Source organism: Lepisma saccharinum, chromosome 17 (genome assembly GCF_977018435.1).
Source record: "Lepisma saccharinum chromosome 17, izLepSacc3.1, whole genome shotgun sequence".
NCBI lineage: Eukaryota > Metazoa > Arthropoda > Insecta > Zygentoma > Lepismatidae > Lepisma > Lepisma saccharinum.
Window position 1 is genome coordinate 858,415 of NC_139245.1, and position 17,901 is coordinate 876,315.

The window sequence follows — 17,901 nt, forward strand, 5'->3', positions numbered from 1 at the left end:
CTGCGTTTACACACTATCAAAAGTTCAATGGCCACACATACTGATGTTAATTTAGTAGGTAAGTTGTTAACATAATCTTGCAAGTTTTTAAAGCAGTAGAATTAATTAGCTTTATGACATGAAAAACAAAAGAGGACAATCAAAACTAGGTTGTCGTAGGTTTTGGCACGAAAATATTGAATGTGCCTGAAATGTTTCCTTAAAATTTTCTATAGGAATGTTTTGCATGGAAAACAAACGAGTGAGGTGTCCTACAGTGTTCTAACTTGAGTTTCGAGTGCCTGATGTAGAAGCACGTACTCGGCACGAGATTGCATGATGCATCTACGTCACCAGCCTTCATTTTGATAGTGTAGAAGAACTCACATGATACACAATATATCTAAAATTCTTACTCTGAAATTAATAATTGAATAACATATCAATATCTTTCTCCTGTAAATGTTACCACTATTGCTACTGCTACGAATTCACAGGATACAGGTTCGTAAACAGGCTAAGGAATGCATGCACTATTGTTTCTCCTCTCAGTTATTTCATCATTTAATATTTTATCATGATCATTGTAATTAGCTACATAAATAAAAGCAACCTTAAGTTCCAAAAAGAAAATGAAAACTAGTGTTTCCATGACTACCAACACTACTACTACTACTAATAAGTTGTTGCTGTTGGCAAATTGTTTTACAATTTAAGAACAAACATATTTAAGGTTTCCCCCAGTTCTGAAGAGTTAACCTTGAAAGAACACGTATCCTAGTAACACATTTCCAGATTCAGATCATTAGGAGACATAAACAAGTTGTACAAATCATAAATTGCGAAATACCAAATGAACTCTCATATCAAGAGTAAAAAATGTAACAAGGTCATAAATAATCAGGGAACTAATGTCTGAGGTAGCATTAACTTTACGAGCAATCTGTTTCCGATTTCCTGTGATAGGAGCTGAAACCAGAATGCTCGTATTAAGTCACAGAGACGCTTATTTCTTGTACGTACAACTTGCACAGTGGAAGGACCAGATAAGTTCCAGTCTTCAACTATGGATTCATCAGACCAGGTGCTAGATGTACTTACAGAAGACGACTGCAAGAAATGCGTGAAGACGCTTTTGGGAAACGCAGACTTCAAAATCCTCAACTACAAACTAGAGCCTATAGGGGAGGTGTCAGGTTTTATGGGAGCTCACCTGAACCTTACCGTGACCATTTTCCACCAGAACAAGAAGAAGCATTTGAAGCTATTTGCGAAAAGTGTTCCCCAGCATGAAAGTCAAAGGACGACATGCGAATGTTCGTCAAGGAGGTGAACTTCTACAAGATGATAATAGCTGACCTGAAACTTCACGCTCCGTCGATTCAGTTACCAGTCCCCGAGTGCTACTTCACGCAGCCCGACGTACTGGTGATGGAAAACCTTGTAGCGTCTGGTTACGTTCTTCCAAACAGGAAGGAGCCACTTTGTTTCGGAGATTGCTGCGAGGTTTTGGAACATTTGGCGAGACTTCACGTGGCCTCGGTAATATTAGAAAAGAAACTAGGTAAGCCTCTAGACCAAGTGTACGAATTATCCGAAAGAATGTTTATTAGAAAAGAAGGTCATCCTAGTTACGATTGGATTCAGTCTGGGTACAGGTGCATCAAAACTCTAGCTAAGGAAGTGCCTAAGTACAGAAAGTTCCTAGAAGATGAGGAGAGGGTCTTGAAAGTTTGGAACACCGTATGGGATATGACGAAACCTTCCTCTAAATATGTTAATGTCATCTGCCACGGGGATCTCTGGCTCACCAATATGCTCGTCCACTACAACAAGAACGGAAAAGCGGACGGTGTGAAGTTTGTTGATTTCCAACTCGATAAGTATTGCCCAGCAGCAACTGACATTGCCATGTTTCTTCATATTTCTACCAGTCGACAGGTTCGGGACGAACATTTGCAACAACTACTGCGAGTTTATTACAATACTTTTACTGAAGGCGTATCTAGGGCTGGGATCGAGTTGCCAGAGTTTCCCTTCGAAGCACTGAAGACGAGCTTTGAAGATGTGAGGAATTTGGGGTACGTGTGCGCTGTGCTCTACCTCCCAATGATCCTCATGGACGAAGAGGAATTGCAAGATGTCGTCGACGTAGGGTCTTCTGATGCGTTCGACAATTTCCTAAGGCAGGATAGGTCAGCTCCAGCCTTAAAAGCATTCAATACTGATTCCAAGTATAGAGATCGTGTACTAAACGCAATAGATGAATTGTTTTCTGTATGTAAATAAAGTATTTACTGTATTCAAGGGATCGCGAATTGACTTTGAAAACCATATCTGCAACGAGAGTAAGTGAGGACAATCATCAAATATTCTGTGGTATCAGAAATGAAAAAGTGAAGAAAATATTACTTTAATATGAACTTTTATTATCATTTACCCTTAAGAAAAAATGAAACATGGTAGCTTCTTGGTACACAAAATGTTCCCACTATTTTTATCTGGTTCGAAAAGAATATAGATTACAACTTTTACAGAAAACAGTCTTTCAGTTGTTAAAGAGACTATGGCATTTGAAACTGGTAAGCAAATATTTTATTTGAACACTGATAGCTTCTCTTAATGTGTAAATGGGACATGTTGGACTTTCCCACAGTTTAAAGCATAGAATGTTCATATGTGACATGTAGGCTACTTAACAAAATAAAAAAATCAATACGTTTGTAACGTCGTTTTTAACTCTAGTAACAAGTCCATGTTCACTATATTAGCCACACGGTGAGTGCCGAGGGCAATTGTAATGGAACAAAGACAAAATGAGCTTAAGTATACTTTTCCCTGCACTATTTGTCCTGCAGAAAGTTTCACCTGTCTGTTATGTTGATGTTATTGTCTTGCTAAATTACACGTTTGACCTTGACTGTACACATTTAGATGTGTTCATGTATTACTGCATCTTGGTGATAACACATACATGGTGTTTGTGTGTGGGGGTATGTATCTGTGTTCCAGGTTCGAATCCGGTAGAATTTTAAGTTTACCACTTTCGAAGCTAGGATTTTCTGTCAACTGGCACTTTTTTGTTAGCAGTTTCTTAGCCTTTAGGTGGCCGCAGGAGTTCTCATTCCACAACTTTTGAAGTTTTCATAGGATTAGTAGGCTTTGATGCAAAATTAGATGCTGTGAATATTATTTACTTATCGAACAATAAAGAGTAGTGGGATCCATGAGTATTATTATGCAAATTGTCCATGACTATTTTCATTAATTTTTCTCTTACATCCTGTGTGTTTTTAAGCAATGGATTTTTATGTATGCTGGTGCAGAAGTTGTCAACAGCTTGTTTTGAGTTTTCTTTTAATTCTTGAAGCTCTTATTGGGTCAAATAAAGTGCACGAACATGGTGATGGACAATTTGCACGGTAATACTTATGGATCCCACTGTACATGCTCTCTATATACTTGCATCCTACGTTTGTTTCACTTTTTCTTTGTATCTGGCAACTATGACAATTAAATCCAAGATTTTTATGTAGTATTAACTCATTAAGTCATTCAACGCGTACATAAATATTCAATAGGGCACGTGAATAATACAAACCTGTGGTAACAAAAAAGAAGGTATCAAAATAGTTTTTATTTCGAAAACACGGCAAAGAAATGAACATATTTTATATAATTCTGTACACATCAATCTACTCTAAATAAATGAGTATTTGAAATAATGGCAGGTCGATAGTTATGTACGTGAGAGAATCTATACAAAAATTAGTTTAAAACACCAGAAAAGTTTACATGTTTGTAAAACTGACCTGCGGTGGTTGAGTCGATCTGAATACCACGCGAGGGAGACTGCGTAAATTTCCGGATCAGGTTATCTTGGGTGGACAATTTTCCTTCATAAATCTAGCAGAAACTCATCCAGCATCCAATGAATGGATCTGCTACGTTTGATTAATCGCGAAGATGAGGATGAGCGATGATAGATGAAATTGATGCTCACAAAGAACGCACACGATTCGAACCCGGGGCCCCTGGCGTTGTAGCTCGCTGTGCTAACCACTCTTTTTTTTTTATTGTCTCATTCTGATATACAAGTTATGGAATTACATTGTTTTTGACATAAGTGTATTACTGCTATTATAATTTGTATTTCTATCTGGTTAACCTTTACATTTTTGTATGACCTAAATTAAGTATAAAGCATACCATTTCTTCCTTGCTTGGAGAGGAATTTTTTCGTATTGTTCTTGCAAGAAGATACTGAATTGTTTCTGAAAACTACTCTCGTCATTGTGAAATATATATATAATAAGTATTCTGTTATCAACCATTGTACTGCTCGTTGTTTTGTTGGTGGAAAAAAATTGAAATCAGGAAAAACTATATCTGTATCCGTAAACTTTGTTAATGAGGTGCGGCATATACGACTGAGCATTGTTCGCAATTTGTTCCATGCCGTGGAGGAGTTTCGACACTTCGTTATCCTGTGGGCTAAAGAGTCAGGCACGTTGCATGATATACAGTTAGGAGAGTCACTGATCGCTCCGCCACGAAGGTCGGCGAGAATGTAAACGTTAATATTGTTCGTACGACGTAACCCAGCCTTGAAAGGTTTCCACCCTCTGATACGGAAAGATATTCGTCTTTCTCTAAACAAAGAATTTGTACGTGGGAAATAATGCATTTACCAAGAGGTTTACCCTTTGCACAAAGAAATCATGCTGTTTCATGCAGCATCGTAAATCTAAGTGTTCCTAGCTCATATGAAACTACGCAATCGTTTACAAATTTGATAAACCCTTTTCTAATCCCATATCGCATTTGTCCTTGGAATTCAGCATCACACTCTTATAAGAATTGTAATATTCTCGCGTGTCCGCTCAGAAATTGACAATTGCAGCCTTGCTTTCATTGATTGATTTGATTTGGTGTTTGAAGTCCACTTTAGGCTAATAGGGACTGGACCTACAGTTTAAAGTAGGATCCGAATCACTATGTGTCTCCACCGGGTATCGAACCCGGGACGGGACCCCTTCTATTGCAAAAATCCATTTTATTGTACATTGGAGAGTAACAGGAAGATAACACCAACACACACTGATAGAAATTTGTGCAATGCGTAGGTTAAGTGGCAAAGTGGTTACCTTCAAAACCGAATCTCGAACGTGCAAATAAACCACTCCTATCTCCTCAAAATTTAATTGACATAAAATATTACAATGTATTACGTGATAGCAACAATGCAAAGAGACATGTTGTCATGATGAAAATATTCTCTCGGGCTGTCGACCAGGTAAGTTGTGGAAAAGATTCCAACCTTTCGAGAGCTAACGTCAATCTCATCTTCAGGGTAGAAGTGCAGTCCTGAGCGTCAACCCGGCTTGTTCTTCGTAAACAAAATTAATGCATTTTCCAGCACCTTATGTAACACATTACGCAAAAAAATTACACAAGTTCTTTGAATAGCACGCCTGCATATAAAAGGCTCGAAGAAAAAGAAGCCATAAAATATTTATGACCATTTTCTGTGGTTTTGGCACAGGACCAGGAGCAATAAATTTCATAATCTGTGAGGCAAGTGAATACAGGTGAAATATAAAGTTTCGTGAATGTAAGACAAGAAATAGTAATGAATGTTTCCCAGTCTTGTGCAGAACACTACAAACGCAATATGAATTCTGAGGAGCAAATTAGCAAGATAGTTTCACTGAACGACTGCAAGAAGGTGACGAAAAGATGCCTGGGAGATTCGGACTTCACCGTGCTGGAGTACAAAGCGGAGCCTATCGGCTCCCTCAGCGGATTTCTAGGATCTCATCTAAAACTGACGGTCACCGTTCTTTACGACTCCCAGAAGAAGGTCCTATACTTCTTCGCGAAGGGATTTCCTCTTCAAGAGAGCCAGAAGGAATTCGTCTCGTCACTGAGAGCATTCACAAAAGAAGCTTTCATGTACGGAACAGTGATTCGTGATATACAACGAGTGGTTCCTCAAATTGAGCTCCCAGTCCCCAACTGCTACCTCGCGGATCCGCAGCTGCTCATCATGGAGAACCTGGTAGTTGCTGGATACCAGTTAATCGACAAGAAACTTCCGATGGACTTTGACCACTGCGTTGCCGTGTTGAAGTCCTTAGCTCGAATGCATGCTGCCTCGTTTGTTCTGGAGAAGAAGATGGGGAAGCCCCTGAATGAGGTGTACGATTTCTACGAGACACTTTTCAACGAATCGGAAAAACATCCATCACATGAGTGGGCAGAGGGTGGCTACAAATCGTTCCTGGCAGTTTGTTCACTTTTGCCGGACTATAGTGATTTTGCAAAGAGTGAAGTGAAAAGGATACGCAAAGTGTGGATCACTGTCTGGGAACTTGTGAAACCTTCCACCAAGCACCTGAACGTCGTTTGCCACGGGGACCTCTGGACCAACAACATGCTCCTCAAATATTCTGACACGAACGCGATCTCTGACGTGAAGTTCGTGGACCTACAACTTGGACGTTACGCTCCACCAGCCACAGATGTTTCCCTCTTCTTGCACACCTCGACGGTGAGGGACATGAGGGAGGAAAACTTGGAAAAGTTTCTTGCCATCTACTGGAAGACATTCACGTCCACACTTTCCAGCGTGGACGTTGAGCTCCAGGACTATTCTTTCTCCGACTTCCAACGCAGTTACAGGGGGTTGTCTAACTACGGTCGAATAGCTTCAGTGCTCTATCTCCCCTTCACACTCATGGAAGATTCTGACATGGAGGATATGATGGATCCTTCGTCCGTGGACAGCTTCCAAAAGATTGCCACGGCGGACAGGTCACAGTTTGTGTGCTCGTGTTTCAAGACGAACCGTGTGTACAGAAAACGCCTGACAGAGGCTGTGATAGAGCTGTTGGAGCAATGTATGATGAAGTAGGTGAGGTGTGCAAAACAAGCTAGGGTAATTCAACCTGTCCTGGAGCTGAAAACATGGTACACATACCTTCTACCGAGGGTGAAGAAAAAGTTTAAGGGAAACTGGAAGGAATGGTGCAAAGGTGAATTTCAAAATGCGGGCCGTTTTTATCAGAGGATAGCAAATTTCAATAGCATCAGGCCCTGGTTTACAAAAGTTCAAGGTACAAGGAATGTGATAGTATTACTAAATCGTATTAGGTCAGGACATACAACTACTAAAAGTCATTTACAAAAGATTCGGATTGTACAAAACCCAAACTGTACATGAGACAATAAGGAAGATATACACCATATTATATTTGAGTGCAATAGATAAACACAAGAAAGAGAGACATTCTACAAAACACTTGTAAACTGTGCAATTCCTCTTCCACAGTGTTTGGAATCTTTGATTTGTGAACCTAACATTACAGTTGGATATATATTGTTATCTTTTTTTTAAAAAATGTGGCTTAACGATTTAGTAGAACAATTTTTTATTGATAGTTTCTTTTTTAATAATAATGTACTAAAAAATGTAAGTTTAGGTACAGTATATAGATAGATATGGGAAAACTGCTAAGCGGTAATCCCAAATAAAAGTAAATAAATGAATAGTAGGTGAGGTGTTATTATTTGTACAGTGGGTTCCATGGGTATTACCGTGCAAATTGTCCATCACCATGTTCGTTCACTTGATTTGACCCAAGAATTAAAATACAACTCAAAACAAGCTGTTGACAACTTCTGCACCAGCATACATAAAAATCCATCGCTTAAAAACACATAGGATGTAAGAGAAAAATTAATGAAAATAGTCATGGACAATTTGCCGAGCAATACTAGTGGATTCCACTGTACAGTGACGGACACTTTCTAGCTGTAACAATCCCATTAACTTCCAATGGAACCGTTACAACACAGAAGTGTTCCTTGACTGACCGTATGTATCCTGCTTCGTCCGAAAGTTAAGGACTTGTGCGTGTTATACACGAAATTCAACTACTGAAAAATCACAATAATGTTAACAATTTTCCCTTTATTATTCTGATGTTTGAAGATATTTTCCGCTATGGATTTCAATTCTGATGTGAATGTTTGTTGTTACTCGATAACAAGAGGAGACAGGTTTTCAATAAAGACATGACAGTGAAGTGTAAGATCTTACCATTTCAAATCAATGATACATATAGCTATTCTTAAATTAATGTAACTTATATATTCTAAATTTTCTAGTTGGAATCACGTGTAGCTTGCGAGCCTCGTTAGGTCAGTCGTTAGGGCGTCTGACTACCATGCGAGGGACGCAGGTTCGATCCCGGCGAGGGAATCAGGGATTTTTTTTTCCACCTGTTCAAGCGGCTCCGGCGCCCACCCAGCGTCGCATAAAATTTCCCTGGGGGGTAAATTCGGCCAGGGGTGTAGTGCCGATGACATCACTCCCACCTTTGGCCGTGATCAAGAAAGTGTGGGGCCCTAACTCCACACCCCTATACGCCTTCGTTAGCGGCCATACCCGGAAAACCTATCTTCAGCATTTCCCAAATCCCGAGAGCACTATAAATGGGGCTAACAACCTGCCTCGGGAGAGGACCTGATGGGCTCGTGGCTGCGCGTGCCGGGTCTGCACATGCTCCCTATCTTAGGAAGGTACGAAATGTCTGAAATGAAATGTCTCAGAGCATCTGGTCTCGCCGGGCGTTCTTCTTAGAACGACCGGCGGCATATTAGAAAAGAGCAATAGTCTACGGCAACTGTCTTAACAAGATCGTTGTCTAGGGAACATGACCGAACGAGCACCAGACTTCACGGCAAAGCGGAACGATCTCAACCCTCTTCACAAGGCTCGTGGGATGTAAGCAGTGGATTCGTCTTCGGCGAGCATCGCAAGGGCTGGATGGCAGTCGGAAGAGATCCAGGACGGACCAGAGACAACCAGGATACGAGACCGAAGCAGACGACACACCCAGACAACGAGCCGCTTAGCCAGACTGGGCAGCTAGGAGGGGCGTGTAGGTGGATACCTTGCGGTGTTATACCAAGTCTGCACGGGGTGAGTTGGTGGTCCTTACAAGGGCCGCTTGGTCCGACTGGGGACCGCGCGGAGTGAGACCGACCGGGGTCGGTCCTTCCGGGGGCCTGGGGGGGGAAGCCAAGCCAACACCTGGTATCTTTCTAAAGTTTAACTGAGGAGCTCCCCTGTTCCAGAAGAGGACCCCGTTCGAGGAAGCCCTTGTCGTCCTGCGCAAAGCTATTACTTGACTCAGAAGCACCCCGGGTGATTGGCGAGACATAAGCCGGAGCAGCCTACTGCAGTTGGGATCCCAGAAGCTAATCCGCTCTCTCTCTGAGAACCCAAAAATTACACTGTCCGCGGCCCTCGAGGTCGCTTCCCGCTGAAGAGTCGGGGAACGCTGAGCAAGGGGCGGCTAGGGGCCGATTCAGCGGGGAAGTTGGAAGGAACGCGGTGATCGGGCTGGCGTTAGTCGTGAGCACTGGGAGGCCTGGGGGGGGTTCCCCACGTGCAATAAAGCAGCCGGCCCGTGAACCAGCTGTGACCCCCGACAGCACCGCACTCCTACATGCCTTCTTGGGTGGGGCACCGGGGACCATGTGTGTGTCGCGTCAACCAATTGGAAGATAATTACTGACCGACTCGGAAATTGTCCTAGGCAGTATAGGCAGGCACATGGGCACGAAATGTGGTTCCCCCGGGTAGGAGCGCAAGTCCCCTTTTTCTCCGATGTTTTACTGAGGCGAGGTGTCAGGGGAAGGGGAGGCGACCCCAACTGGTCTCCGGGAGGTGCCGGCCTGGGTCGGGATAGCTCTGCGGACCACCCAGTCACTCCTGACTGTCTACCGAATACCCAGACTGACCCGACCCAGACTCCTCTAACTCCGACAAAGACGTCTATCTCAAAACTTACATTAACCCATCCCAAAGTATACCATACCAACCTAACCAAACCAATTAATAATACTTTAGTTTCAGGCGAGTCAGCGTAAAGCTGAGTAGTTAGAAAAATCTCCCCACTAACATACCCAATTAGTTTGAAATCATTAGAATATCTCTTAATAGGATGCTTCCAGTACCAAAACCTACCCCAACCCCAACAATCTGGTACCCAAAAACCACCACCTAACCAAATAATACCATCCAAACATAAAGCCACTGTCACTGTCACGCCCAGGTTTTCCTCCCTTCTTCGGGAGGTTTTTACTGGATTAAATAATCGAAAAGTATACCCGCACACGAATGTTGCGAATTAATTAAACTAGGAGGTTTTTACTACCAATTTATGCATGCGGCAGGTTTTTTCCTCTATCAGGCAAAAAGCTATTATCTTTCCTCTCTTCTATCTTCACCTTCTCTTTCGCCTTTTAATTACATTTCCGGTAAGTGCCACACCAGGCAGACACCGTTTGATTCATAACACACTAGGTGTGCTTTCTTAGGTATTCCCTAACAAGCATGCTATGGAGGGCCCCGAGGGGGAAGGGTACTCACTCAGAGAACCCCGAACCTTAGGGGGACGCTTACAAGACGAGGCGTTGCCGCAGACCTGTGCTGGGCCCCACTCATCCCGGTGGGCCTTTGGGGGCCGGGAAAACTTAAAATTTCTGATTTCTGATTTCTGCCTCGGGAGAAAGAGCCAACGAGTACGCCAAGGATCGAGATTGGGTCGCGAGAGCGCGACAGTGCCGGACGGGGAGAATCGTCTACACCTACAAGGACACCCAGAAGCCGTGGGGCCCAAGCCGGGGCCTGTCCAGAGGCGAGACGCCTCAGGCCAGCCAGCGGGACCAGCGCCCAGCCGAACATTCCAGGCGATCCGGAGGTAAGTATGGTGCAAATCCTTCTCCCCTAACTTCACCCTCTTAATAATCTATTGGAGTGCTTACTAAATAAACTCAGTCACTTAACTCCTTATATTTTACTCTGGGTAAGAGATTTGTATAAGGTAGTCGAAAAGGTGTTACATAATCCTGGGTTCTCGCTTTTTCTGCATTTGCATCTACTATGTCATGATATTTATTTTGATTACTATGCTCACGGATGCAAGTGAAAACCACTTTCTGTCCATTTTGTCGAAGATGTTTCATCGTGCATAAAATCAAGTATTCAAATGTTCTTAACTTGTAAGCAGCACTGCCTGTTCTCGGCAAAGCCTCCAAGACGCTCAATGCATCAGTGAGGATTAGGGAGTGATTACTTCTTACTTCTACAACGCAGAGGAGCACTTGATAAATGGCATAACACTCAGCCGAAAATATTGACGTATCTTGTGGTAATGTAAATTTTTTAATTACATTGTACGGCGGGACATAAAATGCACAACCAACTCCATCATTGGATTTTGAACCGTCAGTGTATATAAAAGTCGACTTAGACCAGAATTCTTTATAATTTTCATGTCTGCCGTGGTCATCGTAGTGTATCTCTACACGTGATTCAGTAGGAATTGTCAGATGAGAGATGAGTGATTCTATGTGCGTGAAGATGAGGTGGTAGGCTTCGGGATCAATTAAATAAGAATATAAGAAAAAAATAACGTGTGGGAATAGAAGCTAAATCCTTTTCGATATGCCATTGTCTTTGAATAGCGAAGTGGTTCGGATCCCACTTTAAACTGTAGGTCCAGTCCCGATTAGCCTTACTGTGCATAAAGTGGACTTAAAACAACAAATCAATCAATTGAATAGCGAAGGTCTTATTGAAAGGGTGGAAATGTCTCGACCATGTTTTGAGTACATCTACCTAATGCTTATCTAAGTGATAAAAAGGATTTTGATCAGATTCTCTGTTGTTCCATGGAAACCAAACACTCAAAGTCAACAATCGATTATGAAAGCTACAAGCATATTAATTTGATGCACCGAAATATACATAATGTGTCAACTATTTCTAGATTCATTCTTTCATTTGTGTATTTATGTCAACAATCAAACCATTTGATATCTGTTAATTTCTTGGGCGCTACTTTAAATACAGATATATAATCTTCCTAAACAGAAACAATACCAGTGGAGACTGTGATATACAGGGTGTATACAAACATGTGTCAGAAACTTTAGGGATTTATTCTTGACATCAAAACATAACAAAAAGTTCATATGAACATGGGTCCAAAAATCCTTCGTTAGGGAGGTATGAAAGGAAATAATATTCATGGCAAAAAAATGAGACATTGTCGAAACAAATTTACATGTATGAAAGGATTTAATATTCATGGCACAAAAATGAGACATTTACCAAAATCATTGCCATTTACAAAAATTGCTCGAAGTGACCACCTCCTGCTTCCATGCATCCCCTGAGCCTGCGTTCCATACTTTGCCGTACGTTGTGGAAAACTCCTGGTGTGTTCCGTATTTGGTCAAATCCATGTTGGATACGCTCCCTCAGAACATCAACATTGGGTACGGGAGTGAGAATACACCAAGGATTTTAAATGTCCCCAAAGGAAAAAATCCATTGGGCGATCGGGCAGGCCATGCAATGGATCCCCCGCGACCAATCCATCTGTTCGGAAACTGGTTATCGAGACACTGGCGAACTATCCGTGTAAAATGCGGTGGAGCACCATCGTGCATAAACCACATTCGTTGGATGACGTCTAGAGGTACATCATCAAGTAAATGCAGAAACTCATGTCTGAGAAACTGTAAATACGTTTGTCCAGTCAGACGTTGAGGAAAGAAGTAAGGGCCAATGAGATGATCATGAATGATTCCACCACACACGTTGAGGCTGAACCTCTGTTGATGTTTGTCTTGTCGCACTGCATGAGGGTTTTCATAAGCCCAGATGTGATTGTTATGAAAATTGAAGATCCCATCACGTGAAAAGCCAGCCTCATCAGTGAATAAGGTACATGCTAAGAACTGCAGAAACACAGCACACTGCCCTAACATGCGTTGACAGAAATTTATTCGTGGCTGAAAGTCTGCCTCATTTAATCCTTGCACCCATTGAAGGTGATACGGGTACAGAAGATTTTCATTCACAATGTTCCAGATCGTCATGTGATTAACGCCTTCCCTTCTCGCAATTCTCCTTGTACTGGTTGATGGAGTTTCATCCACAGTTCGAAGAACCCGTTCTTCAAGCTCAGGCGTTCGTACATCGCGTGGTCTCCCACTATCTGCAACTCTCTTCTCAAATGTGCCTGTCTCTCGCAAGAGTTGGCGTAGTCGTACAAACGTTCTTGCACAAGGTAACTGCCTCCCAGGGTAACGTTCAGCATAATGTTGACGTGCTGCGTCCGCATTCCCATCTGCTAGGCCGTACATGTAGTGCATATCCGTCATTTCAGACACTGAATACATCGTTGTGATGTGTTGTGATGGAAGTTACTGTAAAACAAAACAAACAACAATGAGAAAATAAACAAAAAACAAATGCCAGGCCCAACTGTACACAAGAAAGTGAGTACAAATGCACATTTGAGGTACATTACAGAACCAGGAGTCACTACAGGGAATTCCTTTCATACCTCCCTAACGAAGGATTTTCGGACCCATGTTCATATGAACTTTTTGTTATGTTTTGATGTCACGAATAAATCCCTAAAGTTTCTGACACATGTTTATATACACCCTGTATATTATCAGTTCTTTTTTGTCTGTCAAGAAGAGTCAAGATTGACAAGAATAGGGTATTGTAGCGCTCTGCAGTAACCAATACCAGCAGGAATACATTTTGGGAGTCGAAAAGAATAATAGTATGATTCGATTTTTATCATTTAGCGTCGTTTTCTGCTACTTTTGGCTAATCACGACGATGAGGATGACTGACATTCACCAAGAACACTCGTAGCGCGCCTTGCACACCCCTCCACCACGGAGTTGCCTAATAATAATGCAGTAATTTGTTACATCAATTTGTGTAATAAAATCCTATTCAAATGTTAATTTAAGTATACAAATAATTCTCATTAGCAGCTCGTGATATGAGCACCGTTTGTTCTGGTTTCTACGCTGAAATTTTTGGAAGTTGGATGTCTACAGCAACTGCATCTTGCAAATAGGAGAATGCTAACATTGAAAGCTACACGTACCACATGACCTAACCTTGAGCGTTCTCCTCTCTCTTATCTACTGGATTGTCATTGAGAATTCCCCGGAATTTCAGTCAAGAGTTTCTCTTTTCAAAAGAAGAATCTGCTATTTCATACAGCATCGTAAATCTTAAAGTCTGCCTGGATTTCACGAAAGTACACAGTAGTGTGCGAACTTGATAAATCCTCTTGCATTCTGATGTCGCATTCTTCCTTGGAATTCGATTTTTGGACGTCGCAACATATCAGTGGCGTAGCAACATATCGTGAGGCCCTGGGCGAGTTTAGCACACGAGGCCACCATCCGTTCTTTAATTTTGAAATCTCAATGTGAAAATAAAATCTTCAAGTATATGTCAGCAAATTATCATATTTAAATAATAATAAATTACCGACGAAAATGATATTTAATAATTTCATTCAACGTGAAAATGTATTTCTGTTTTTGGAAGCTGAAATCTGAAGCTTTAGGAAGGATGGAAGAACTGCTGCTATTATCCACGTCCTCCTTGGGTTTAAAACAACGCAAACATTTAAATGTCTCACACTTGCTTCGTGGCAGTTAAAATATTGAAATCGGGAGTGGAAGGTCGAGAGAAAGAAGAAAAAACAAAGAGCTTCTTATTCAAGAAAGGAATAAATGAGTAAAAATGTCCAAGCAAGTTATCGTGAATTTTTGCGTAAATGTTACACATGACAAATACGACAATAATCTTTAGTTTTTTTCGGTCCCCTTAAGCTTAGGCCCGCCTGCCTGTATGTTACGCCCCTCATTTGACGTATATAATGCTTAACTACCGTGCGTTCATTTCGATCTTCAGCCGAGAGATCGGGAGAAGCGTGGCGGGCGGCGCTGAAGGAGATGCCGACATTTGCGGCCTGTAATGCCCGCTTATTTTTATGGACATATGAAGACATTTATATAAATATTGCACTAACCTGTGTTATAAGAGTACGGTCTTAATTTTAGTAGCTTAGTGGCTGTATGTGCTGATGATTTTGACACTCCCATCTCCTGTGAAACACCGCGTAAAGGTTCGTTTGGAGAACGTTCTAACGCTGCACAAATTTCATCGAGTTTTGCTTCGGTTAGAATCCGTCGTTTTTGCTTAGGTGTTTTAAATTTAACGATCCAGTTTCTCGTAATTTAAGGACAAGATGTCTAACCGTATCTCTATGTGGAGATGAAACGCTTGGGAATTTCTGTACAAATTGCCTACACACGTCTTGACACGAGTCTGTTTTCACGTAAGTGTCATACATAAAAATTCTTTGTTCTAACGTGAACCTTGTGGCTGGCATCCAATCGTCTCACTGACACAACACACATACACATTGCAATAACACAAACAAGTAACGGCAAGTAACCAAGAAGAGCACTCTTGAGCACAATACGAAATTAACATGCTCTTGGTTTACATCTGCTCGCCACTATATTCACAGCTCTGTCTTCATCTAATCGCGAAGGAACAAAAAACTCGAGCTCGTAGATTTCGGATTGCAAGGAAGCTCACGAAAACCATTGACTTCTAACGGTTTCGTCTGCAGCGTAATCTTGATACAGTGTTGCACATTCGAAACCTTCAAACGATCCCCATCGACACAAAATTCTTTCAAGAATATAAACTTAAGCAGGACTTTACTGGTCAACACTATGATTAAAATGTTTTATTATCTGTGGCTCTTAACATCGTTTCTAAAGCGTATTTATTTGTGTATATAAGGGCAGAACTTGGATGAATTACAGAAGAACTTTTGCGTGTTATAACACAGGTTAGTGCTCGTTTTGCAATATTTATATAAATGTCTGCATATGTCCATAAAAATAAGCGGGCATTACAGGCAGCAAATGTCGGCATCTCCGTCAGCGCCGCCCGCCACGCTTCTCCCGATCTCTCGGCTGAAGATCTGAATAAACGCACGGTAGAATTTAAAGCCAGAAAAGAAAAACAGAACGTTGTGATTTGATTGGCCACAAAAATGATCCTATTCCATATTTTTAAATCACCTCTATTTATTACATTTTTCGTGTATCAACCCCATAGGACGTGAGGCCCTGGGCGGTCACCCACTTTGCCCAACCCTTGCTACGCCAATGATTTGTATTTATATTTTTTCTCATTTTAAATCGCTGGTGCTGCCTTCACAAGGGTACCAGGCCAAATTCTTGCTTGTGCATTTCTTTCTCGCGTTCATTCTCTTCTGTGATGCTGTCATCTCTACAAGGGAAACAAAGAGGCAAGATGCTATCCTCCCAGTTAAGAGAATTTCCGTATAGCTTAGTGCATTGTCTCCACGTTGAACTATACAAGCATTCGCCCCAACTAGGAATTTCTACTTCGAACACCGACTCCACAACATATGACTATGGTGAGATTTTACTATGATGTTGCCTTAGATAGTCCAACAATTCTCTCTCCACAATTAACGCATGCACCACATGTATCTAATGCACGAATATGACGCAGATCAGTTTTGTTATGTGGCTCAGAATGCTGGTCTCGAAAAGGCAGAAATTTTACAATTTTTGAAATGAAACTTTAAGAGCAGCGTACCAGTAAGTGAGAATAACACCTGCAGAGCAAGATATAACAATGAAATCTACGATTTTTTTTCAAAATATAGAAGCAGTAGAAGAAATTAGATTAGCAAGACTGAGATTTCAAGGAAATATTTGTCGAATACCAAAGAGCTTATTATGTAAGAAGCTGACATTTACAAGGCCTGATTGTAGAGGGAAGGTTAGAAAACTGCCTTTGAGGACGACTCTGAAGAGGAACACTTGAAGAAAAGAAGGAAGTCAAGGTTCTCTGTGGACAGTAGGGCCAAAAAGAAGTAGAAACAAACAAGAAAAATCGAATCATCAGCATAAATGAAAATAGCCTCCCAATAATTATACTCTCCAGCACTGCTAGGTTCTGCATACATAAGCTTATTTGACCAAAATTATCACTTGAGCGTATTATGTTTTATGGTGCATAAGCAGCACTTTACAATAATTTTATTTTAATAATCTAAATCGTTATCAATCAAAGTGGCCGCGGTGGCTTAGTCGGTAACGCGTCTGACTACCATGCTAAAGGTCCCGGGTTCGATCCCCGGCCGGTTCAAATCCGGGAACTTTTCTAACGTTGGAAGCGGCCCCGGCGCCCACCCAGCGTCGAATAACATGGGTACCTGGGGGAAACCCTGGGGGGTAAAGGCGGTCAGGGGCGTGATGCTGATCACATCACCCCCACACACGACCGGATCAAGAAAGTATGGGGCGTTACCCCCTATACGCCTTCATGGCGTGGCGCTAAGCACAGGGGAGCACTTTACCTTTTTTACCTTTCATCAATCAAAGGAACAAAATTACTTCATTTAAACTAAAATTTTGATTCAGTAGAGGAACAAGAATTAGTGTCTTTGATTTCGAAAAAGGATTTGTGGAAATGTTGTTTAATTAACAACATCACCGATGACGAAACATTTATGTTGTTATTGTCTCAGATATAGAATACCACAAAAATTGATAAAATAATTCTCATCTCTGAACCACCAGCAGATATTACTGTATAATTTTCTTAAGGACAATAAAAGAACGAACCACCCATATCTCATGTAAATTTGAAGGACATCGTTATTACGATAGCATATTGCGCACTTAGATGATTCGTATTTTCATAGAAACTTTTCTACATTATTCCTCGACCTTCAAGTGGCAGGTTTGAAGACGAAATTGCACAATTCTTTCGCAATACCAAGTTAGTAGTTAATCATGAAGCGAGATAAGCAATAAAGCTTGACTTGGGAAAGTTCCACTGTTTACCCTATTAGAAACGAACAACAGAAAAAGGTTTCTATCAGACAATGAGTCGTAAATTGCTGTGATATTCAAAATGAATCAGACGCAGTCGAGGACCAGAAGTATATAAGCTTGTAT

At 41.5% G+C, this 17,901-nt stretch overlaps 2 protein-coding genes across 2 annotated transcripts; both read left to right on the forward strand.

The window, feature by feature from the left end:
• Nucleotides 1-1,285: 1,285 nt before the first annotated feature.
• Nucleotides 1,286-2,268, forward strand: LOC146001766 (uncharacterized). Its single transcript, XM_083139485.1, has one exon. The coding sequence runs from the start codon at nt 1,288-1,290 to the stop codon at nt 2,266-2,268; it is 981 nt and encodes a 326-aa protein (XP_082995611.1). The 5' UTR covers nt 1,286-1,287.
• A 3,352-nt stretch (nt 2,269-5,620) lies between these two features.
• LOC146001136 (uncharacterized) lies at nt 5,621-7,526 on the forward strand. The gene has a single exon (XM_083138426.1). The coding sequence runs from the start codon at nt 5,654-5,656 to the stop codon at nt 6,893-6,895; it is 1,242 nt and encodes a 413-aa protein (XP_082994552.1). The 5' UTR covers nt 5,621-5,653; the 3' UTR covers nt 6,896-7,526.
• The last annotated feature ends 10,375 nt before the right edge of the window (nt 7,527-17,901 follow it).